This window comes from Myotis lucifugus, unplaced genomic scaffold (assembly GCF_000147115.1).
Source record: "Myotis lucifugus unplaced genomic scaffold, Myoluc2.0 scaffold_608, whole genome shotgun sequence".
Taxonomy (NCBI): Eukaryota; Metazoa; Chordata; class Mammalia; order Chiroptera; family Vespertilionidae; genus Myotis; species Myotis lucifugus.
In genome coordinates, this window is record NW_005871656.1 from 267,794 (window position 1) to 291,423 (window position 23,630).

The window sequence follows — 23,630 nt, forward strand, 5'->3', positions numbered from 1 at the left end:
CGGCCGAGGGCCCACCCCCGCGGCGTTCTGATTGGCTGCACGGGCATCTTCCCACCGCGCTTCGCTTGATAGCCGGTGGCGCGCCTGTGGTGGGTCCCGGCTCTGTGTGCAGGTTGCAAAGATCCCGGCGGCCGTCATGACCGAGGGCACGTGAGTCCTCGCGCTGGGTGTCCCACCAGAAGGGAGAGCGCGGTCGGGGCGCGGAGGAGGTCCCGCGTGGGCGGGGGCCGCCTGGGGTCGGGGCCGAGGAGAGCCGGGTGGGATGGGGGTCCTGGGGAACCTGGTGGCCGGCGCCTCCGCTTGCCACGACAGGTAACGGGGCAGCAGCGAGAGGCCGGAGTGGCGCTGAGAGTGTTTCCTGCCTGCGCGTTGCTGGAGGGGAGACCTCCGGGCTCTGAGCTAAAGAGGAGGCAGGATGGCCACTCGTGATCGTTTCCAGGTGTCTGCGTCGTCGAGGGGGACCCTATAAGACAGAGCCCGCCACTGACCTCAGCCGCTGGCGACTCAGCAATGAGAGGGGAAGGCAGGTGTGGACCTATTTGCAAGAAGAGGACCACCCGGGCCGCGGGCAGACTGCGCTGGAAGCTCACTCCGTGGGACTGGACACGGTGGGTGCTCGAGGGCTTCCCTCACAGCCGGGGACTCCTGCTCACGCTCCTGATCCTTAGCCGGGAGCACCGGGAACCCGCAGGGAGTTTCCAAAAGCTGCCCATGGAGGGTGTCTTCTTCCTAGTTGAAGTGGGAGGGATGTGCAATGTGGGGCCGGGGCCTCCTGCCACTGAGGCTGGTTCCTGCGGGAATCAGCTGGTTCTGTACAGGGTGTGAGTTGAATTTGCTTCCATTCCTCTATCAGTAAGTCGTCGGTAAGAAACTGCTCTATTTTATTTTTTTATGATTCAGAAAAAAATGTTGTTGGGTTTGTGTGTGTTTTTAATCCTCACCGGAGGATATGTTCTTACTGAACTTAGAGGGGGAGGGAGAGAGAGAGGAACATCGTAGAGGGGGACCCCATAAGACACAGCCCACCGCTGACCTCAGCGACCTGGGTGTGTGCCTTCATTGGGAATCGAATCTGCAACTGTCTGGGGCATGCACGGACGCTCCAACCAGCGGAGCCACCCAGCCAGGGCAGAAAAAATGTTTTTGACCCAGTGAATGTCATAGAAGAAATTCAGCTAGTCAGAGAGTATGCAGTGTAAATGGGTCTCCTGGTTGTGCCCCGGCCGCCAGTTGCTGTGTGGTCCTCTGGCTCCTTCCTGTGAGAGAGAGGCCTGAATTTCAGGTCTGCGTGGGCATGTGGGCCCCACCCCCACGCTCTTGGGCATTTGAAGAAGTTGTGAAGAAATTTGCAAATATGTATGGCTGGAAAGCGAAACCATGAGAGCCCAGAGCTGTCCTTTTACTTTGCTGAGATGGTAATACCATCATCAAAGAGTTTCAGATTTTTTTCATTGAAACAGCTGAGACTTTTAAAGTAATTCAGATTCATTATTTCGGCTTGGGCTGTAAGCGATGAGGGCTCCTTTAGCCTGGCCACAGACCCCCTCAGGTCTCATCTCTCTTTTCTTTTGCAGGGGAGTTACTTTAAAGACTTGCCCAAAGCCCACACAGCCCATGAGGGGGCTCTGAATGGGATGACATTTTACATGGGGCTGCAGGCCGAGGACGGGCACTGGGCGGGTGATTACGGCGGGCCCACTCTTCCTCCTGCCAGGTAGGAGGGTGCTGCCCCGGGCCCGTGGGCGAGGCGACCCTGGGGCATCATTGGGGTACTGGCCTGACCTGGTTCAAGCCCTTGGTGTATGTCTGTGGTGTGAATGAGCAAGCAGCTTTGCACCCAGGAGCTCACGTGGAAAAGGGCTTGGGGGAGGGGTTACCCTGCACCTTAGTTATCCTGGTGTTGGTGCTGGGAGAGGGGGGTGAAGGCACAGCCAGCCCAGTGTTGTGACAAGGGAAGCAAGGGCGCTCTGGGGGTGGGGGAGGGGTGGCTCTTGCGTCCCAGGCAGGCCAGGCGGGGGGCTGAGCCTGTGCAAAGGTGCTGGTGGCAGGCAGGGTGGACAGTGGGTATCTTTAAGCTCTCTGTGGGCTGCTTTGGCTTGTGAACGCACCTTGAAGGAGCTCAGCCAGGTGAGCTACAGGTTCGGGTTGGTGAGTGCCAGGAACATTGCTGCTGGGCCCTCCCGGCACGGAATTAGTTTGGCTAGACAAGACTATTGCACCCTAAAAAAACAAAAACAGAAAACTATTGCATCCTGTAAATGTTTCTCTAAAGAAACACTTAGTCTTTTGGCATGGACTTGCCCTTGGGAGCAAGTCAAGGGCTCTGTCTTCTCTTCGGCCCACCTGGAGCCTGTGGAGACTCTTCCCCTGGTCTGCGTTGACCCTGGGCAAGGCGACAGGACTTCAGATGCCTCGGCCACCTCACCTGTGACATGGAGAGGATGGGAATCTGGTTTGAACATATGTGCACATATGTGCATCACTGTGGTGAGCACTGGTTTCGGGGTCCAGAGGAGCAGCCTTCCCAGGCTTGTTTCTGTGCCAAGGAGAAGCTTGGGAATAGCTCCCTGTCAGGAGGGGTCCTCAGGAGGAAAGGGGCCGGGATCCGCAGTGCCGAGTGCCTGCTCCCAGGGGCAGACATCTTTTCTGTCCCACAGGCCTCCTGATCACATGCCACGTGGCGCGCATCCCTCTGCCAGCTGGATACAAAGAAGAGATGGTGCGGTACCTGCGGTCGGTGCAGCTCCCCGACGGCGGCTGGGGCCTGTGAGTCTGCTCGGCCCTGTCACTGCCCATGTGTACATACGTGTGCACAGATGTTCTTGTGTAGGACATGCACCTGTCGAGGGGCGGGGTGACTGTAACTGTGGACCTGGCATGGGTGGGGGAGTGGTCAGTGTCCCAGCTTGTGTTATAAATTGGTTGCATGACTGGCTTAGAGACTCGAGACCCTCACCTGCAGTGAAAACCATCTGGCTGTTATCATGAAGGCAGAAGGAAATTGTCTGCAGCTGGGGCTGGCCAGCTCTCCCTTGTCTCAGCCTGCCTTTCTGTGGCAGGGCTTGCTCTGGGATCAGGACCCTCCCCCAAGGTGGCCACCTGCCTGCCCACCCTGGTTGTGGGCTCTGGTGGGCCAAATCCATACCACCAGCCTCCATTACAGAACCCTAGGGGAACAGCTCAGCCTTTCTCAACAGGGCTGTGAGCCCCAGCTCTGGCCTGTGGGTCCCAGCACGTCATGACAGATGCTGAGGTGTCACCAGTGCCGTATGACTGCACAGGGTGGCAGCGTGCCCTTACACGTTGCCCTGCACTGTGTTCTGTGTGCCATGGTGCTGAGTGGGGCTTAGATGGATTATGTTGATTGAGGTGTGTTAAGTAAGCAGAGGAGGCAGGCAGGTTCTGCAGGGCCGGTTTTGGTTGTCATGGGAGGTGGCTGTTCTGGGTATTTCTTGTGTTGTCCTGTTATGTCAGTGTAGGATGTGTTCCAGTCCTGTGCCTGGGACCTGTGCTGCTGGCGTGGCTCCAACTTGGGTAAGAGTGTCGCTGACAGCCAGGTTGGAGCCCCGCCCTGCCTGCTAGGTGGGCACACATATGTCAGGGGCAGCCATAAGTGGCCCTAAGAGAAGGCCGAGCATGTGTGCTCACTGCCCCTCATCACCTCCTGAGGACATCGAACTGAAAGCATTGCTTAATTTCTTAGAAGTAATAAAAGATGTCCTTTTCCCACTCTGTCTCCCGCTCCTATAGGCACGTTGAGGACAAGTCCACGGTGTTTGGGACTGCGCTCAACTATGTGTCCCTGAGAATCCTGGGTGTTGGGCCTGACGATCCTGACCTGGTGCGAGCACGGAACCTTCTTCACAAGAAAGGTATGCCCTGCACAGCACATGCTGAGGGTCCGGGCTACTTTGCTTAATGAGTTCTTGCAAATGAGAGATAGAAAGATGCCCCTTCACCTGAAACAGTGGGCGAAACACGTGAACAGGGAATTCATCAAAGCAGAGAAGTAGAAGCGGTGTCACCTTACCAGTAGTTTTTGAAAAAGCAAATTAAGATAACCATATACCCTCCTGTTTGCTGGGTGGGCTCTAGCAGGTAGCACCTCTCCCCCTGCCTGTGTGCTCTGAAGGCTGTTCATGGCAGCCCTGGGGAGGCTCCATGGCTCCCGCTGACCGGAGTCCTTTCTTGCTGCTCTCCAGAGCCTGGCAGGCCTCACCACCTGTCTCTCGTGGCCACTCCTCCGTCCACCTGTCCTCCTGCTCCGGTGCTCACACACAGGGGCTCCTGTCAGCTCCTGGAAGTCCCTTTGCGCCTCAGGGCTCTGCATGCTGCTTCCTCTGCCTGGGATCCTGCCTTCCACCCCACCCCACTGCTGTGGGAGTTCCTCCTCATCCTTCGCCTGGCCCCTGGGATGTCCCTCCTCTGGGAGCCATTCCTAACCTGTGTGCATTCTAATGAAATCCCACAGTCCTCTCACGTGTCGCGCTTGCAGTGACTTCCTCGTTAGCTTCTGGTCTCACCAGCTGCTTTCAGGCTCCTTGCCTAGGGAGGGAATGTGTTTGGGCCACACTTGCTTCCCTGGTGGCTCCTGGGTTTTTTACTTCTGAACACGTGAGTCTGGGCGAGGCCTCCTTGTGAAGCACAGCCAGGATGGTGTTTCTGTGCCTGGGACCTGTGCTGCTGGCGTGGCTCCAACTTGGGCCAGAGTGTCACTGACAGCCAGGTTGGAGTCCCGCCCTGCCCGCTGAGTGGGGACACACATCAGGGGCAGCCGTAGTGGCCCTCAGAGAAGGCCGAGCATGCGCGCTCACTGCCCCTCATCGCCTCCAGGCCCATGTGATACAGGCTGCTGTGTGCATCTGGGCCCCTCACCTTCCCAGGTAGCTGCCTGTGTGTCTCCTTCCTGAAGGTAGGGCTGTGAATGCCTCTCCTGGGGCTGCACACACTCATGTTGGGGAAGCTGCTGACCGACCCCGTGGCTGTTGTGTGGGGTTTGGAAGCCTTTGCCCTCAATTCAGACAAGAAGGGCACGCGTGACTCCCGAGGGTCCAGTTGGAGGGAGATAACATGGGCCTGTTCTCTCTCCAGGTGGAGCTGTGGCCATCCCCTCCTGGGGGAAATTCTGGCTGGCTGTCCTGAACGTTTACAGCTGGGAAGGCCTCAACACCCTGTTCCCGGAGATGTGGTAGGCTCGCCTCTGCGGGGTCGTGGCAGCCCGGTCCCTGCTGCCCTACTGAATGGAATGACAGGGCCCTCGGTTCCTGGCTGAAGAATATTGGAAGGAAGGAGGGGGGTGCCCTGGGTTGGGCCATGTGGTGGGTGGGTCACCCTGCTGGGCTGTTACAGGGCCCTGGAGCATTGTCAGCAGGGTGTGGTCCCTCAGGGAGCATCGGGGCGGTTGAGGGGGGGGGGGCTTGTGTTAGATGCCTTTGGTGGAGGAAGGGCGCATGGTGAAGGGGCCACTGGGGAGTGACAGCGGGGTCCTGCTGGAAGGGCGGAGGGCCCGGCCTCCACAGCCATGAGGTAGGGTGGTGGTGGCAGAGGGACAGCAAGGTGAAGTGGGCGGAGGGGCTCTGTTACTCAAGGTTAGCCAGTCTGGGAGGGGACGGCGCGTGTCTTGGGGCCATTACGGCATTCCTCACTGGCGGGCTTGCCAATTGGATGTGAACCTCACCGGTGTGTAAGGCGAGGAAAGGCAGCAGGTGCCAGGAGCCTGAGGCTGCTGTCAGGGAACTGTGTTGTCCGTGCCCGCCATGAGTTGGGGCCCCTGCATCACTGCTGGTCTTTGCGAGAGTGTTTGGAGGGGTGTGGCTTAGAGAGTAAAGGGTAGGTGTGCAGGATGGAGGACCTGAACCCAAAAGGTAAAAAGAAAAGCACACCCTTTAAAGTGAGTGGAGGAGCTCTTAAGAGAGTGAGGGAACTGGCCTCAGGCTGGGGATCACATGCCCGACTCTCATGACTGGGAACAGGGAGGATTCACGCAGCCCTGTGCCTCCCTGGGCCCCCAGTATGAGGACGAGGGCTTGAAGGGGAGGGTAGAGAAAATACCCCCGGTACTCACCCACCCGGGAAGGTGGCCTGGCCATGCTGATGTCAGAAAACACATGTGTGGAGGTCACGACCAAAGGCTCAGGCCTAACCGTTTTAAGTAAACTTTTCATTTTGGAATAGTTTTCAATTTCCAGAAAAGTTGCAAAGGTAATCCAGACCTGTCCCAGAGACCCCCTCACCCGTTTCTCACTATTAACGTTCCATGTTACCATGGTTTGTCTGTCAGTACTGAGAAACCACAGACAGTCCTGAACCTTAGGACCGCGGTCTCCTGGCTTCAGGATGCATTTGGCTGAACCAGAAGTGGCCTGCACCCTGGGGCGCCCAGGGAGGGGGTTTGACCGCTTCCCTTGAGAGCATGGTTGTGCTTGGCCACTCTGAGTCCATGTTTGGGAGGCCTGGGGCTGTGGTGGTGCTGATGGCGGGGCTGGGGCTCCTGCTTACCCACTGTCCCCCCCAGGCTGTTTCCTGACTGGATGCCGGCACACCCCTCCACACTCTGGTGCCACTGCCGTCAGGTCTACCTGCCCATGAGCTACTGCTATGCCACCCGGCTGAACGCCGAGGAGGACCCGCTGGTCCAGAGCCTGCGCCAGGTGAGGACCTGGGCCTGGGTCATCCTCAAGGTCGGCTGTGCTCGCCTGGTCCCATGGGCCCGCAGCGCTGAGCCCCCTGAGGTTAGGGCAGGGGTGGGCAACTTTTTTGTGAGTGCGTGCCAAAACCAGCACAATCTCTGACTCAAAATTCTTCTGCGTGCCAACCCTAATTTTTTGAGAACATGTTACGCCTACTTGATATCTCTTAAGGTGTACGTATGTGAAGAACCTTGAAGAAATAATAAAATTCATTCGAGCGACAAAAACACAGTATATGATGGTGAAAAAATACATTTATTTTTAATGTATACATGTTATGTAAAATTATTTATCTAAGATGCACCTACACTGAATTTATCTGAAAAATAAGTCGATATTAAGAAAAAAATTGTAAATGGAAGATTGATTATAAGAGAGGGTTTCGTGTGCCAGCAAAAGTTACTGGCGTGCCATGTTTGGCATGCGTGCCAGAGGTTGCCCACCCCTGGGTTAGGGTGAGGCCTCCCTCTTCTATCCCCTTAGGAACTGCCCAGAGGGGCTCTTGTGGTGGGATGGGGCGCAGGCACCTGTCCCTGGGAAGCAGGCCCTGAGTGGGTTGGGGTGCGGGGTGTGGATCAGGGCGTGCCCTTGGGGGGCAGAGGGAGAAGACAGCTATAGGCAGTGGGTGCTGAGGTGCTGTCGCCCCCAGGAGCTCTATGTGGAGGACTATGCCAGCATCAACTGGCCGGCGCAGAGAAACAACGTGGCCTCTGACGATCTCTACACGCCACACAGCTGGCTGCTCCGTGTAATGTATGGTGGGTGCTTCCCTGGGGCTGGCTGGGCCTCCCTGGGGTCAGCTGACACCTGAGGTGGCGATGAGTTTACTCTCTCATCGTCATGTGGGTCATGTGGTGAGGAGCCGGCTGTGTGCGCCTCGTGTCCAGCAGACCTGCCCTGCCCTTGGAGTGATCCTGGGGCTTGGGCCCCTAGATGAGAGAACTGGGAGCTGAGGGCCTTGGAGGGCGCAGTCATTCCTCCCTGGGGGAGAGATGCAGTCCAGGCTCACCTCCCTGTGGGACCCCCGGGACACCGGCACTGCATGCGGTGTGCGGGGCCCTGGGTGGTCGCTGGGTCCCTGTCCCGTCAATGCTGAGAAACAACTGGGTTTCTACTCACGGAGCCCTCCTAACATGGCAGGGCAGCATGCCAACGTGTGGGGGCAGGCAGGGTGTGGGGTGTGAGGGGCATGGGGGGACAGCAGAAAGGAAGGCTGGAAGGGCCCAAGTGGCCCTGTGCCTGGCTGGGCTGAGGCTAGGAGCTCCTCTGCGCCCTGTGCTTGCTGATGCCCTTGCCCCCACAGTAATCCTCAACCTGTACGAACGCCACCACAGCGCCAGCCTGCGGCAGCGGGCCGTCCGGAAGCTGTATGAGCACATTGTGGCCGATGACCGCTTCACCAAGTGCATCAGCATTGGCCCGGTCAGTGCCACTCTGGGGTGGGCGAGGACCCAGGGAGGAAGGCTCAGAGACCGGTCTCTGGGATTGGGAGTAGGGGTCTCCCTGCAGGCGACCCTCTGCTCCAACAGGACCCCATTTAGTCCCCACCTGTGTGCTTGGCCCTCCTCCCACCCCCACCACCTAGTGCAGTGGTTCTCAACCTTCTGGCCCTTTAAATACAGCTCCTCATGTTGTGACCCAACCATAAAATTATTGTCGTTGCTACTCATAACTGTAATGTTGCTACTGTTATGAATCGTCATGTAAATATCTGATATGCAGGATGGTCTTAGGCACCCCTGTGAAAGGGTCGTTCGACCGCCAAAGGGGTCGCGACCCACAGGTTGACCTAGTATGTCTGAACACTGCTCTTTGAGGCCACTTTCTCAGGATCTTTCTGGCCAGCCCCACTCCTAATAACTCCTATCTGCCCTTCTCTTATGGGGGTGAGAGCAGCAGGGGTGCGTGGGTTCCATTCCTGGACCCTGCCGAGCCCCGTGACGTGGAACTCTCATTGCTCTGAGGTTCTGGGCTCCTGACCTGGCTTTGCCTTGTGGGGCCAGGTGTGGACACACCTGTGGGACCCTGTGGCCAGGCGCACAGCGGCCAGTGCAGGGTGGGGGAGGTCGGCTCAAGGCCATGGGCGACGGGTGCAGGAGGCAGAGCAGTTCTGAGCCCCTGGCGGGGCGTGACTGGGGCTTCGTGAGGTGCGCCCAGTCGGTGCAGTGCCACCCAGCCCCACTCCCGACCCTGCTCCCAGGCACTTTCTGGGCCTCCTGGGACCCCAGTGGATCGGAAATGATGATGCCCCACAGCGCAGTCAGTTGTGTTCCTTTTAGCAGCACTGTGACTCTCGGCTTTGATTTAATGTGCGTAAAGCACGTCTGACTTAAGTTAGATGTAGGCCTTCGTTGGGTCTTGCCTTAGGAGATCCCACAGTGGAAGGTCTGGGCCTCTAGAACATGCCATTCTGAGCAGGCAGCCCCTGTGCACAGGTCTGGCCTGCATCTCCCCTGTGCCCCTCTGTCCCCAGGAGCCCACTCGGGCACCCTGCTCACTTGCCAGTTCGCTGGGCTCACACCTCTTACAGGTCTCCCTCCCTCCTTTGCGCATACTCTGCCCCTTCTCACTTCCCTCGGAGACCAGGTTTCCTGGATACCACGGGGGCTCTGTCTCTCAGGCCTGGAAGCAGCGTGTGCTTGGGAAATGTGGGGTAGACCAGAAGGCCCGGCCTGGCCTGTGGTGCTGTGCTGGGCCCTCGTGGGGTTGGTGTGAAGCAGAGCCCTGACAGTCCCGTCTCCTGCAGATCTCAAAAACCATCAACATGCTCGTGCGCTGGCGTGTGGACGGGCCGGCCTCCTGCGCTTTCCAGGAGCACGTCTCCAGGATCCCCGACTTCCTCTGGTGAGTGTGGCAGGAGGGGCCCGGTTGGTTTGTCTCTGACTGGCGCAGCTGAGAGCCCAGAGCAGATGTTTGTGGGCCCCGCAGCCGCAGCGGCAGGCGTGTGACTGTCTCTACCTTCATGTCCCAGCGAGGGTGCCGTGGCGTCTGGTGTGACGCTGGAACCAGTAGTTTCAGGGTCGATGGAAGCTGAGGAGGGTTGTGTTTGAGTGGAAAGGTCCACCCCTTAGTGCAAACTGGGTGCTTCTAGGAGGCAGAACCAGGAAGCCTGTGAGTGGACAGGGCAGCTTCAGGCGAATGTCAGGAAGGCTTTGGTGACAAGGAGAGCTGGTCAGTTATGGGTTGTGCCTTGAGGGGTCTCCTGCTGCCCCCTCACCCGGCTGGGGAGAGGGGGCTGTCCTGAGTCTCCTGCCCATGCGGGCTCTGGGCACCGCCTGACTCCCAGCTCTTTGTGCTCTGCTCCCTGACCTGGCTTTTCTCTTCACAGGCTGGGCCTCGATGGCATGAAGATGCAGGTGAGAGCTGCAGGGCCGGCTGCCGGCTTCCTTTGCAACCATTCCTGCCTGTGGGTTTGTTGAGATTTACAAATCACTCCTAACAAGGCCTGGCAGTGTGATGAGCGGCTGCAGGCCCTCCATCCTGTCTCGGAGGGTTCATGGCGCGCCTCCAGGGCTGGGAAGTGTGCAGGAGAGCCCGGAGCCCTCGGGTTGTGGGAGCGCTGAGGGTCAGAGTCCTCCAGGGTCGTAGGAGCACAGGGGGTCTGCAGCCACCATGCGGGAGCGACTGTGAGCCAGAGTAGTTCAGGACTGCAGGCCAGGAGCGGACAGTGACCTCAGAGCCCACACAGTGGCCTTAGTAATGAACTGCAGGCCTCAGGTAGGAAGAGAGCCCTGCCCCCAGCCTAGCACCTGCAGAGCTGCTCCCACCCTCAGGGTTTATGGCTTCGTCCCTCAGCCCTGAGATGCACTCCCCTGCGCCTTTCTCTGCAGGTGTCCCATTGTTTGTGTAGGTGATCTGACACCATCACCCTCTCCCCTCCCGCCCCCCCCCCCCATCCCCCAGCATATTTTCTGTTTGTGACCCTGGGGTGGGATGCCACAGTGTAGTGCTTCCTGGGCTGACCTTCTCCAGCTACAGGGGCCCTGGAAGCAGCAGGCCTTGGAGCTGTTGGGCCACCCTGAGGGGTTTTGTCTGCTGAACCCGCAGGGCTCAGTGTGGGAATGCCGGGGTTCCAGCTGGGGCCTTGGGGTGCACAGGCCACTGGGCCTTTGGGACGGGGCACGGGACCAGCGCTCTCAGTGCAGAGCTCACCTCGGTGCCCTCCAGGCAGGCCCTGAGCCCCTCTCCCAGCGCCTGACTCCCACACCGTCAGTCTCTTGTAAAAGGATTTTCAAAATATGCCAACTGCCCTTTCACGTCCCAGCGCTCGAGGGCTTCTTTGTCTTTAGGAAACGTCTATGCCACCGCGGAGTCAGGGATGCCTTAGGGTGGTTTGTGCTGGGCTTGTGGGCATCCGGATTAGAGCCCAGTGGCTGATGCTCTCTGCTAGCCATCTCCCAAGTGCCTTCTTTCCTGGCCACCTGCCCCTACAGCAGTGGTTCTCAACCTTCTGGCCCTTTAAATACAGTTCCTCATGTTGTGACCCAACCATAAAATTACTTTCGTTGCTACTTCATAACTGTAATGTTGCTACTGTTATGAATCGTCATGTAAATATCTGATATGCAGGATGGTCTTAGGCGACCCTTGTGAAAGGGTGTTCGACCGCCAAAGGGGTCGCGACCCACAGGTTGAGAACCGCTGCTCTAAAGGGTCCACCTTCTGGATCCGACCGGTTTCTTCCTCTGGGCCCTGTATTTTCAGCAAATCGGCGGTTAGGCCCCAGGGTTGATGTCCTTCGGGTTTCTTTTGGCCAGGCAGTTTTCCTGGTGGTGCGAGTTCTTCCCACACATCCCACTGGGCCCCGATCCTGCTGTCCTGTTAGCGCCGCAGGTGGTCTGGGCTCAGGTGTTTCCACTCCCATCCCAGTTATCCACCTGCCTGTCACAGTCCTGCTCGGCCTCACTGGGGTTTGGTCATCGGTGCTCCGGTGGGATCTCAGTGTTGACCAGTGAACCAGGCTCCCAGGTTGGATTTTCGGGGGCCTTCCTAGCCCCTTTGAGGCCTCAGCCAGGCCTTACCACCTCAGAAGTGGGGGTGTTTCTGGTCATCACAGTAGGGCCAGAGGCTGTCATAGGGTGGATCGAGGCCACAGGCAGTGGAGACCACAGGGGTTGGCTGTCAGAACCCTGAAGTACCCTGACAGTCCTTTCCGGGCTGGCGGCCCGATGAAGGCAGGTGGGGCTGCCTGCAGGACCAGCCCCCCCAAGCCATCATGGGCTTTGAAGGGTGCACATAGGCCAGAGCCAGCTGTCAGGAGACGCTGGCTCCTGCCTCTTCGCGGGAGCTGGTGGGAGCCTCCGGCACTGACAGATTCGGAGAGGCAGTGGGCGGCTGGGAGGACGCTGCCTGGCTGCTGCAATGGTTCACTCTTTGTGTGCAGGGCACCAATGGCTCGCAGGTCTGGGACACCTCGTTCGCCATCCAGGCGTTCCTGGAGGTACGTGGCTGTTTTCTTGTTCCTCGGCCTCCAGCTGATCTTCCTGTGCACCTACCCCTGTGCCCAGGACACAACACCTGCTGATGCTGACTCTTCGCTCTCCTGGGCTCCAAGGCCTTGGCGATGGATCGGCTGAAGCAGGGTCTTGCCTGGGCAGTGGGCTGGCTCGGAGGCTTCTGAAACAGGGAGGCTGGAGAGACTGCCCCGGAGACATGGCAGTGGGGACAGCTCCAGGCTCTTGTTAAACCCAAACTGCTCCTCCTGGACACTTTGAAAAGAGCCATTGAGCATGTATTAGAGAGAAGCGGGAGCGTGTTTTTATTCTGGTGGAATGAGGTCATGGAATCCTGGGGAGCCTTAAGGAGGGGTCAAGGCCATGTGGGGCCGGGCTAGCGTATGTAGGGTTTGCCACGGACAGGTCAGGACCCTGTGAGTATGGGTGAACGGGTGTGGTGTGGACATCCCTCCTGCCCACACCATTTTTCCATCACGTCTTTCTGCCTTATCGGTGGGTTTGTTCCTGGTTCCCAGTGGTGGCAGCTGTCCAGAGACCAGCCTACCCCACAGGCTCCTGTGGCCAGCGGCTCAGCTTCTTCTCTCTTCCAGGCGGGCGCACACCACAGGCCCGAGTTTTCGTCCTGCCTGCAGAAGGCGCACGAGTTCCTGCGGACCTCACAGGTGAACCCTGGGGGCTGTGAGGGGCCTCCCATGGGCAGAGGTTTCCCCTCCCACTCTGCCCTCTCCAGCTCAAGGGGTGCCTGATTGTGTTTCCCAGCAGTGGGTAGGGCTCTGGGCGGTGGGCCGTGGGGGTGATGCCTCGAGGGCTGCAGCACCAGACTCCCCATGTCCTGCTGTGCCTGCCCCGCCGCGGTGTCTGGTGTGGTGGTGACATGTTCCCTCCTGTGCTTTCCACGCGTGCCCTTCGTACACTTCCCAGGTCCCAGAGAACCCGCCCGATTACCAGAAGTACTACCGCCAGATGAACAAGGTACCTGCGTCGTGCCTGCTGCCCCAGGCCCTGGGAAAGGCTGCCTGTTAGCTGGGTCGGCCTTTTAGGAGGGCTCCTCCCTCGGTGTCCTGGGGCTTCTTGCTCTTACGGATGTATGTGTGGGTTCCAGCGATGCTCCTGAGACACCCCGACTGAGGTGCATGGCTGAGGTAGCTGAGCCATGTGGCCTCTTCACATGCTATGTGCACGTCCGTGCCCGAGATGCTTCCAGACAGACACACGTCCAGACGTGACATAAGCTGTTGGGCTGTGAATTAGAGTGATGTGGGGAGGAGAGAGGGCAGAAAGGGCCATTTTCTCGTGTGTGTGTGAGAGTGGACAGCTGTGGCTGCGTCCCCCCGGGGGTCAGGAGGGTGCCTGTAGCCCTTTCTTGTGCCCATTGTGCGGTGGGGTGTGAGGGCGACGCTGGGGAGAGGCTATAGTCCGTGGGGTTCTTGTGCTAGAAGCTGGAGGCCCATACCCGTGTGTGTGGCTTGGGGCTGTGGCTCCCCACGGGTGTGGAGGGTGCAGTGGCTTTGGGTGATCCACCCCCCAGTCACAGTCTCTGCTCTCCAGGGCGGCTTCCCCTTCAGTACTCTGGATTGTGGCTGGATCGTCGCCGACTGCACAGCTGAGGCCTTGAAGGCTATCCTCCTCACGCAGGAAAAGTGTCCTTTTGTCACCACGCACGTCCCGCGAGAGCAGCTCTTTGATGCTGTTGCTGTGGTGAGGCTGCTGGGCACGGGGCTCTGTTCCCCAGGTGCTGGGGGCGCCGTGCACGCAGGGGTCCCTCGGGTCCTATTAGTGTTGCAGAGGAGCTGTGCACGCACGTGTACTTCCCACAGGGTCTGTACCAGCCAACACTCAGGGCCAAGACCGTGAGCCAGAGGGGCACGTCCTCTGATGGCACCTGTGCTGGGCCAGCAGGAGGTCCTGGCTGGGTGTGTGCCTTCCCAGTGGGTGTACGAGCCTTGGGCTGGTCTGGGGTGGCTGCTGCGGCCCTGTTTTCTCTCTAGTTCTGGAGGCTCCTTCGGGAGGGCTGGCGGTCTCCACTGGGCATCTGGTAAAAGAGGACACGCCTCTCAGCACATCCATTTCAGTGCGTGTCGTACAGCGAAGGGCGCGTGGTTCCACAGCACATACATGACTTATAAATGCATGAGTGTGTCAGGGTGTGTTCCCAGACAGTTACTTATGGTGTAGCTGGTCGAGAAAGGTTGCAGCCCACACGCAGGGCCCCTGAGAGTCTTGGTCTGATGTGAAAACTAGCTCCCTGCCGTCAGCCCTGCCGTCAGCCCGTAGCCCTGAGTGCTTCCGAAAGCCCGCCCACCGAGCCTCGGCTGCTCGCACATGCTCAGCGCTCACAACGCGTGGTCTCTGGTTTTAGTTGCTGAGCATGAGAAACGCTGATGGGGGCTTTGCCACCTACGAGACCAAGCGTGGAGGGCACCTGTTGGAGCTGCTTAACCCCTCGGAGGTCTTCGGTGAGTGGCTGGCCTGTGGGCGTGTGGGCACAACCGGGGCCCTGCCTGCCCCAAGGCAGATTCGCTGACCAGAGTCCTGAGGTCTTTCCCCCGGCCAGGGGCAGTGCCCACAAAGGCTCTGGAGCAGCGGTTCTCAACCTGTGGGTCTCGACCCCTTTAGGGGTCGAACGACCCTTTCACAGGGGTCGCCTAAGACCATCGGAAAACACATATATAATTACATATTGTTTTTGTGATTAATCACGATGCTTTAATTATGTTCAATTTGTAACAATGAAATTGGGGGTCACCACCACATGAGGAACTGTATTAAAGGGTCGCGGCATTAGGAAGGTTGAGAACCACTGCTCTGGAGGATGATGGAGGATCCTTTAAGGAACCCCCCAATCACCAGAGCGTTCCATGCTCCCCGACCTCCACAGTTGGCTGTGTTGCCCCTGCCGTAAACGGAAAGCTGTGGTTCTGTCGCAGAGTCACAGCCGGCTCTGGCCCGAGCTGGGCCGACTCCTGCTCTGTCCTCCTTGGAGACTCCCTGCCTCCTGATGCTCCTGCAGGGGAGGTGTGGTGGGTACCCTCTCTCCCTGTTCCTCGTGTTGAATGTCATCGTTCTGGTCTGTCAGGGCCAGTTCTTTACCCTGACCCGCCTTTGTGTGCCTCTGTACCCCTCCGATAACTGAAACATGGTCCAGTGGAGGGTTTTCAGGGTGGGGTACAGCTCTACTGTGTGCTCCCTCCTCCACCCTCTGCTGGCCTGGTTGTCCCACAGCAGATGGGCCTCTAGGTCACTCGGTCACCAGGTCACCAGGTCACTTGTGCAGATGCCACCTGGTGGCTGTGTCCCTAGGCTGGTCACTGGTGGCACCTTCCTCGCTTCCTCCAGGGGACGGTCAGGCTCTTGATGAGCCTTGCAGGCCCCCCACATTACAGTGTGTGTTCTTCACGATTTGGCCTGAATCGCCGAGGTGAAGCTCACAGGCCTGGATCCTTCCCTTTCACAGGGGACATCATGATCGACTACTTGTATGTGGAATGCACCTCGGCCGTGATGCAGGGGCTGAAGCATTTCCACAAGCAGTTTCCGGAGCACAGGCCGGGGGAGATCAGGTAAGGGCCCGCCGCTCAGCCACAGGTACACCAGCTGGGTCAGGAGCTCAGGCTCTGCCAATAGACATTGAGGGCTGTTGTCCTCTAAGAGGCCCATCATATAAAGGGGCCCTGGAGTGAAGCTCATTTAGATATGAGAGGGGTTTACACCTGGTTGTACGCCCTGAAATGCACCAGACACATGGACTGGGGGCTCCAAGGAGCACAGTTATAACAGAAGCGAGTTATTTTTCACATCTTAAAAATGTTACGGATCCGTACCCCCAGCTCCACCTATGTCCACATGTAGTTTTATTTTATTTATTTATTATTTAAAAATATATTTTTATTGATTTCAGAGAGGAAGGGAGAGGGAGAGAGAGGTAGAAACATCAATGATGAAAGATAATCATCTATCCAGTGGTCGGCAAACTGTGGCTCGCGAGTTTGGCCCCTTGAGTGTGGCTCTTCCTAAGCCTTAGGAGTACCCTAATTAAGTTAATAACAATGTACCTACCTATATAGTTTAAGTTTAAAAAATTTGGCTCGCAAAAGAAATTTCAATCGTTGTACTGTTGATATTTGGCTCTGTTGACTAATGAGTTTGCCGACCACTGATCTATCCGCTGCCTTCTGCATGCCCCACACTGGGGAATTGAGCCCATAACCCAAGCATGTGCCTTGACCGGGAATCGAACCATGACCTCCTGGTTCATAGGCCAACGCTCAACCACTGAGTAATACCGGGCTGGGCCGACATGTAATTTTTAAACCTTCTTGTTGAAGTCTGACATGGGCAGAGCAGCATGCAGACCCTCTGTGTGGTGCCTGAGGAACTGTCGTGAAGTGGACAGAATGTGTGGCCACATGGGCACACACATGGCCGAAGCTCCCTCCCCTCCTGGTTCTGTGGCTGCTGGGTTCCTGCACCCGAGGACCCAAGTGGGGACTCCCAGGCCTGGCTTCCTTCCCTCGGCCTCCTGCTCGGGAGACGAGGCCTGCGGAGCAGCCGTTCACACTGTTCTTGGCCATCGGCACGCGTGCTGAGTGCAGGTGCCACACTGTTCCCATGCTTGTCATGGGCCCACGGGGCTGCTCATGCTTATTAATCATCCTGCTGTGAACACGTGTTATCTTTTGGGCGCAGAGGATGTTCAGGAGTGACATGCTGTGTCACAGGAACATGCTGTTGGTTCCTGAGTGGGACAATTCCCTGTCGTGTGTTTCGTGGTGAACCTGGTGGAAGCTCAGCTTGGTCCTAAGCTTTCCTTTTTATATGTTGGGTTAAATTTGAGGTGTTTTGTTTAGGATTTTTACAACTGTGGTTGTAAGAGAAACTGGTCTATAATTTTCCTTATTATAATGTCTCCGTCAGGGTCTCCTGTGAAGCGATGCTGGACAGTATATTTTCTTTTTATGTTCTCGGGAAGAATTTGTGAGATTTCTGCTATTTTGTCCTTATGTTTGGAAACTCCATCTGGGCCTGGAGTTTTTTTTGTGGAAAGTAGTAATAGTGGCATCTTTGTTGTATTTCCTGATTTTTTAAAGGGGACTGCTTCTAATATTTCTCCATTAAGAAGGATATTTGTGGTAGGTTTTTGGTAGTTAACCTCTTTTCTGGGTAACAAAGTTCTTTTTTCTAATTTGTTAAGTTGTTTCTTTCCCTCTGTTGTGAGCAGGCATTGTGTTCAGCAAGTGATTTTTCAATGTCTATGAGATGATTATGTATTTATCTCCTAATGTCCTGGATGACTCTTGTAGACTTTTCTAATGTTAAAACACCTTTGCATTTCCGGAATGAACCTGACTTAGTATATCTCTACCATGTTCAGTTCCCAATATTTAGTTAGAATCTTGCATCCACATCCGTGGATGCCGAGCTGTGTCATAACCACAGGGGCACGTGCCTCGCCTCCCCTATCTGGCCGTGAAAAGCTAATGCTGGGTCCCTACAATGAAGTAGGGAGTGTTTCTCCTCTTCTTAGTCCATGGAAGAGTTTGTGTGAGATTAGAATGCTTGTTCGTGATAATTTAATAGAATTCACTTATAAAACTTCTAGGCCTGGGGTTCTTTTTCTGGGAAAAGTTCACATTTTTGACTCATGTCTTTAGTAGTTATAGGACTATTCAGGATCTCTGTTTCTTCTTGGGGCCATTTTTGATAAGTTAATTTTCCTGGTAATGTCTATATTTTGTTTAAATTTCAAATGTGTTGTCTCAACTTTTCCCATTTTATCTTAACTTTGATTTCCATTATAACTATAGTCATACTACTCTTTTCATTACTGATATAATTTGTTTGTACCTTCACCTCTGTATTTATTTCCTATTACTGAGTAACAATACTACTACAGAATTGGCTTCAAACAATGTGCAGGGATCACCTCCCAGCTCCTGGGTCAGGAGTTCAGGCTTAGCTGGGCCCTGTCACCAGCTGACGGCCATCTCTCCTGAGCATTGACTGAGGAAGATCTTCTCGGAGCGCGTGTGGTTGTGGGCAGGTGTCTAGTCCTGTGCAGTGTCCGCCTCAGGGCCTGTTTGCTTGCTGCCTGTTGGCTGGAGGCCGCCCTTCGTTTCTGGCCCCGAGGGCCTCTGTGCGGCTTTGTGAGAGCCAGCGGGGGGAGAGAATCGAGAGAGAGGGACTCTGCTGGCCAGAGGAAGGCCAGCGTGTCACGTGATGCGGTCAGAGGAGTGATGTCCTATCAGCTCTGCAGGAGCTGACGGATGACATGGGGTGAGCCCCGAAGGCAAGGGTCACGGCACCTCAGGCTGTGCTTGTACCTCCTCTCTGGCCTTTCCAGAGAACTGGTCTCTTTACCTGAAGTACCAGTTAGACTTGCGATGGAGCTTCTCTGTCCTCTAAATCTTTTGTTTTCTTGCTGATTTTTAAATTTCTCTGTAAAATTTCATCTTGTGTGATTTACTTAAGCCCCTGTCACTGACATTGTTTTCAGGGATACTGATCCTGTTGCAGCCGCTTCTAATGTTGGTTCCTCCCTCACTGTTTGCTTCCATCTTGCATTTCTTTAACTCCCTCCTGTGTCCTATAGTTGCTGGTATCTCCTCTCTGAGCTGTTGGTTTATTTTTACATATTTTTTAAGGGGACACCATGCTTATTTTTTTTTGAGACTGTAGACTGGATAGAACTGAGCACATTGCTGTTTTGCTGGAATGTTCACTGGGCTGTCCTCTTGTGTTGCAGGGAGACCCTCGAGCAGGGCCTGGAGTTCTGTCGTCGGCAGCAGAGGGCTGACGGCTCCTGGGAAGGGTGAGTGAGGTGTGTGGGCCCCGGACACGGCTGCACTCACGGTGCGCACGTGCTACACCAGAGGGCTCTGGCGGGAGGCTGCCTGCGACAGATTTCTGGTGGACCTTGTCCCTTGTGAATGCCGGGCCTTCCCCCTGGCGGTGTTTGGCGAGTGTATGGGGCATGCTCGGTGGCCTGTGCCTTATTTGTTGGGTCTGATCATTCACGCCCTCCCCTCTGGGTTTGGATCAGTTCTTATCTTGCTCGTGGTTCCAGTGGACGAGCTGTACCCGAGGGCTGTGGGCAGGCTCGCCTCATGGTCTAAAGCTCTGCAGCTGGTGTGGCTGGTGAAGGCCACGTGGATGTTTCTCTTGAAAGTAACCACAGCCTCCCCGTGCTGGACGTGTCCGTCCTCTCACATCCGCTGAGTGAGGCCTGGGCAACTGAACCTCCGTTTCCCGTGTCTCCCTCCAGCTCCTGGGGGGTTTGCTTTACCTACGCCACCTGGTTCGGGCTGGAAGCTTTTGCCTGCATGGGGCAGATTTACCGCGATGGGTGAGTGCGGGCATTTGCCCCCTGGTGGGATGGGGTCTTCTCAGTGTGAAGCTTTGCTGGGGAGTATCTTCCTTTGATGTTTGACTTTGGGGGTGTTTTTACATTTTTTAAAACAGTGGGAGTGGCTACAGTTTAGGATACTCTCTGGGTTGCGTTGAAGGAAGGGCGGAGGCCTCAGTCCGAGCTGTGTCCAGCAGCCTTATCCAATTCTGCTTGGCTGGGTGGGTGTTCATGGGGTGGTCATGACAATGAGGCTGCCTGCAGCTACAAAGCTTTTCACTTTATCCATGGTGGGGTGACCTCAAGTGCAGCCCCCCCCGCCCAGCCCTAAGGAGGCCCAGCCAGGGTGAGAACCCAGGGGCCTGGGACTCCCACTGTGTGACGGTGTCTCGTGTCTGGTGTCTGCAGGACTGCCTGTGCAGAGGTCACCCAGGCCTGCGACTTCCTGCTGTCCCAGCAGATGGCGGACGGAGGCTGGGGCGAGGACTTCGAGTCCTGTGAGCAGCGGCGTTATGTGCAGAGTGCCCAGTCCCAGATCCATAACACGTGCTGGGCCCTGATGGGGCTGATGACCGTCAGGTGGGGGCAGACAAAGGAAGGACACTGAACTTGGGGACTTGGTTGGGATGTGGGCAGCAGAGCTGTGCGTGCAGGGATGGGAGGAGGTGAGGTTGCAGGGTTCCTTGTCCAGAGTTCTAGGTCTATCTGAATCAGTGGGTTCCTGCAAAGAGGCTCACTACCCACAGCTGTGCTCCGTGGTCATGCCTGTTTCCACAGTAGAGCTCAGCCATGTGTGTGCACAGGCAGGTGCACACACAGAGGTGTACATGTGCAGACATGCAAACATGGGTCCACAAACTCATGCACATGTAACATGCTCATGTATGCATACATGGGCATGCACAGTAGCCCAGTCTGTGCTGCCCTGTTGGTTCGGGGCCATTTGGGGAATCTTCCTAAAACCCCGTACCAGTTAGGCCAGGTTAGTGTGAGCAGGGAACGGGGTCAGGGACTGGCCCCCAGTCTGCCTCCCACAGCTGAGTTTGGTCCTGAACCTGTGAGATGAGCAAGGATTAGCACTGGTGGCTTCTGTGGCTCTTAGGGCGCCTGAGCACCAGTGGGCAGAGGGCCTTGGCCTCCTCCTCTCCTGGGGGTGCATAAGAGCAGTGCCTCATGGCAGAGCCAGAGCAGCAGGTCTGGGGCAGGCGGGGCTCCTCATTGCCCATGTTCAGGCGCTGCCCACCTGGCCTGCTCGCCTCCGCACTCGCTGCATCCTCTACTTCTCGGGGTGAGCTGTGCAGCGAGGGCCTGAGGTGCACTGGTTGTCCCTAGTGGTGCCGATACCTCGTGCATGGTGGGTTAGGTTTTCACATCTTTGTCCCGTGCTGGGCTGTGGAGGGTGAGGGCCAGGTTTTGGCTGCAGCCAGTGGCTGTCTCATCCACAGAGCGGTGATGGTGTGTTCACTGCCTCTTCTTCCGCAGGCATCCTGATGTAGAGGCCCTAGAGAGAGGAGTCAGATGTCTGCTCAGAAAACAGCTCCCCAATGGTGATTGGCCCCAGGTATGCTGCGGGGGCTCTGACCTCAGTTTCCTATCCCCTCCTGGCCCTGTGTCCCTCACGGGGGGCTCATGGGCGGGGGGATTTGAGATTCAGAGACATGACTCACGAGTGGCCTGTGTTGAAAGCAGATCTAAGCACTAGCTTGAGGGGCTGGGCTGGTGATGCTGGGACGCTGGATGGAGGAAGCCCTCAGGCTCTGCCTGATGGGCCCCTCACTGCCAATCCTTCTGGGCGTGGGGTCACGAGGTCATGTGAGGTTAACCCCCCTCTCTGGATGAGTCTGGTGTTGACACGCCTGTGCAGGACTGGTGACCAGGCAGGAGGGTGCTGCAGGTGGAGGGGTCCGAGAGCTGGGATGTGGCGGGAGGACTGCTGTTGGGGTTCTGCCTCGCTGACTCTCCCCACAAGCTGCCCAGCCCTCCACCTGGGCTCTTGGGTCAGGGAGCCCCTTGCCTACGTGGTGGAGCCTTTGAGTTTAAGTCCCTGTGTCCTTTCAGGAAAACATCTCCGGAGTCTTCAACAAGTCCTGCGCCATCAGCTACACAAGCTACAGGAATGTCTTCCCCATCTGGGCCCTCGGCCGCTTCTCCCGCCTGTACCCCGAAAGTGCCCTCGCTGGCCACCCTTGAGAGGGGGCCTATGGGTGCCTGGCCGGTGGGTGGCAGGCACAGGTGTCCTGTGGGGATGCTGAGTAAGATTGGAGCATCTTGCCGGGACCTGGGTGCCCTGTAGCCCTGCCCCTCACTCTCCCACTCCCCACTTCTGGGGTGAGTCCAGGGACCAGGCCTGCCTAGGGGCATGGCTGCGGGGCTGGGACGGCTTTCTTGACCAATAATAGTTCTCAGCAGTTGTGCCTTATCTGCCTCCTGCCCGGAGCTGGGCTCACCCCCCTGTGTTTCTTGTCTGTTGGACTGGGAGGTGAGAGCGGGGGCAGAGGGGCTGGGCCTGCCTCTTTACCATGGCCACCCAGGGCTCGGTGAGGACAGGGACCAGACATGCCAACACTGCCCCAGATCTCCTCCATGCTATGTCGAGGTGCAGCCAGTTTGTGGGACCCAGTATCCCCATCTTGAGAGTTTATAGTCCTCTCATAATGACAGAAATGCACAGCCAAGCGTAACAAAGAGTAGGCTTGTGGTTACCACCCAGGGGCATCGCTGTGTGCCAGGGACAGCTGAGCACCCAGCCTGTCAGTCTTTGCCCACGGAAGTTGGCCAGGCAGGTGTGATGCCCGAGGCACTCGAGTGGCTGCCGTGACCCTCCCACCCTAGTTTTCTCTGAACTGAAGTGGGAGCCAGATTTCCAGGTGATGCTTCTTGGGTGGTAAACCTCTCAGTCCACCTCTGGCTAGTCTAAACCTTTCTGGTTCGGTGTGCATGGACTTGGGGCTCAGAATGGAAAATCAGGGACCTGGGTTTGCCTTTGATGTAGCGGATGAGCTGCTCACATACTCATGGCCTCCCCGGGGGTGTAGCTGTGAGGAGTCACCAAGAGCTTTGATAAGAGTAAAACTCAGGCCTGGTGAATGCCCAGAGCCCCACCCCAACACCACCTCCACCTGCAGTTTCTCTGTGCTGCCTGCTAGACTGATGGCAGCCCCACCCTGCACTCCCCTGGCCACCTGCCCTCCCAGACAGCAGACAAATGTCTGAAAGCCCCGCTGCCCTTGTCATTACCTGCCCAGAACCTGCCAGGGCCCGAGGCTTTGCACATGTGGCCTTCCTCCTGCTGCTCTCGGCCCTGGGCCCTGTCCCGGGCTGTCCGGGCTCACCAGCTTCTCAGTTTCAGGGAGCAAGAGTAACTGCCTGAATATAAGCAGGTGCATCTCCATTTCTTTCAGGGGAAAATATTTGCCTCAACCTGATTAAAAATCCAGTTCTCTATCCTGGGTAAATCATTGAATAGTCTTGAATTCAAATTATCTTATTTTCAATGATCAGATTTTGAATATTATGCTGGGAAATTTTCTCTGGAGTCATACTAGCTTTTCTGCATTCAGCATGATGTAAACTTTATACCCTTTCCTTTGAGGAAATGTTTAACTCGCAGTGGAAACTTACCTCTAAAAGACTACTTTTCCTTAATAACATAATCATTGTTGCTACATCAGTTTAATTTGAGGCAATAAAAATGTTTAAAAGCCCTAGTCGGTTTGACTCTGTGGTTGGAGCATGGGCCCTCGGACTGAAGGGTCTCAGGTTTGATTCTGATCAAGGACACATACCTCAGTTGCAGGCTCGATCCCCGGCCCCTGGTTGAGGAGCATGTGCGAGCAACCAATCAATGTATCTCTCTCACATCTACGTTTCTGTCTCTCTGTCTCTCCCTCACTCTCTTCCATGCTCTAAAAATCAATGGAAAAATATCCTCAGGTGAGGATTAACAACAAGATAGTGCACCAGGACCAGCACACTGGCTGGGTGTTGACAGGATGAAGGGGCTGTGGCATCGAGAAAGTTTTCTTGGGGTGGGAAAGACATGGGATTTGAATGTGATGGGAGGAGCTGGTGAAGAGGTCTAGCAGGCATCTGCTGTGGGTCCCAGAGCGCCCACACCCTCCCTCGGGGGGAGAGTTCCCGCTA

The 23,630-nt window shown here is 56.6% G+C and overlaps 1 protein-coding gene across 1 annotated transcript; it reads left to right on the top strand.

Moving 5' to 3' along the window:
• Window positions 1-23,194, top strand: LSS (lanosterol synthase). Its single transcript, XM_006104804.3, is given in 23 exon segments — window positions 1-150; window positions 440-608; window positions 1,575-1,691; window positions 1,693-1,714; window positions 2,658-2,766; window positions 3,751-3,872; window positions 5,092-5,188; window positions 6,515-6,650; window positions 7,339-7,447; window positions 7,993-8,111; window positions 9,436-9,533; window positions 10,018-10,045; window positions 12,073-12,129; window positions 12,736-12,807; window positions 13,067-13,117; window positions 13,694-13,843; window positions 14,505-14,601; window positions 15,600-15,705; window positions 18,888-18,953; window positions 19,407-19,487; window positions 19,896-20,066; window positions 20,970-21,048; window positions 21,546-23,194. Coding segments are annotated over 23 exon segments (2,202 nt in total). The 5' UTR covers window positions 1-136; the 3' UTR covers window positions 21,678-23,194.
• The last annotated feature ends 436 nt before the right edge of the window (window positions 23,195-23,630 follow it).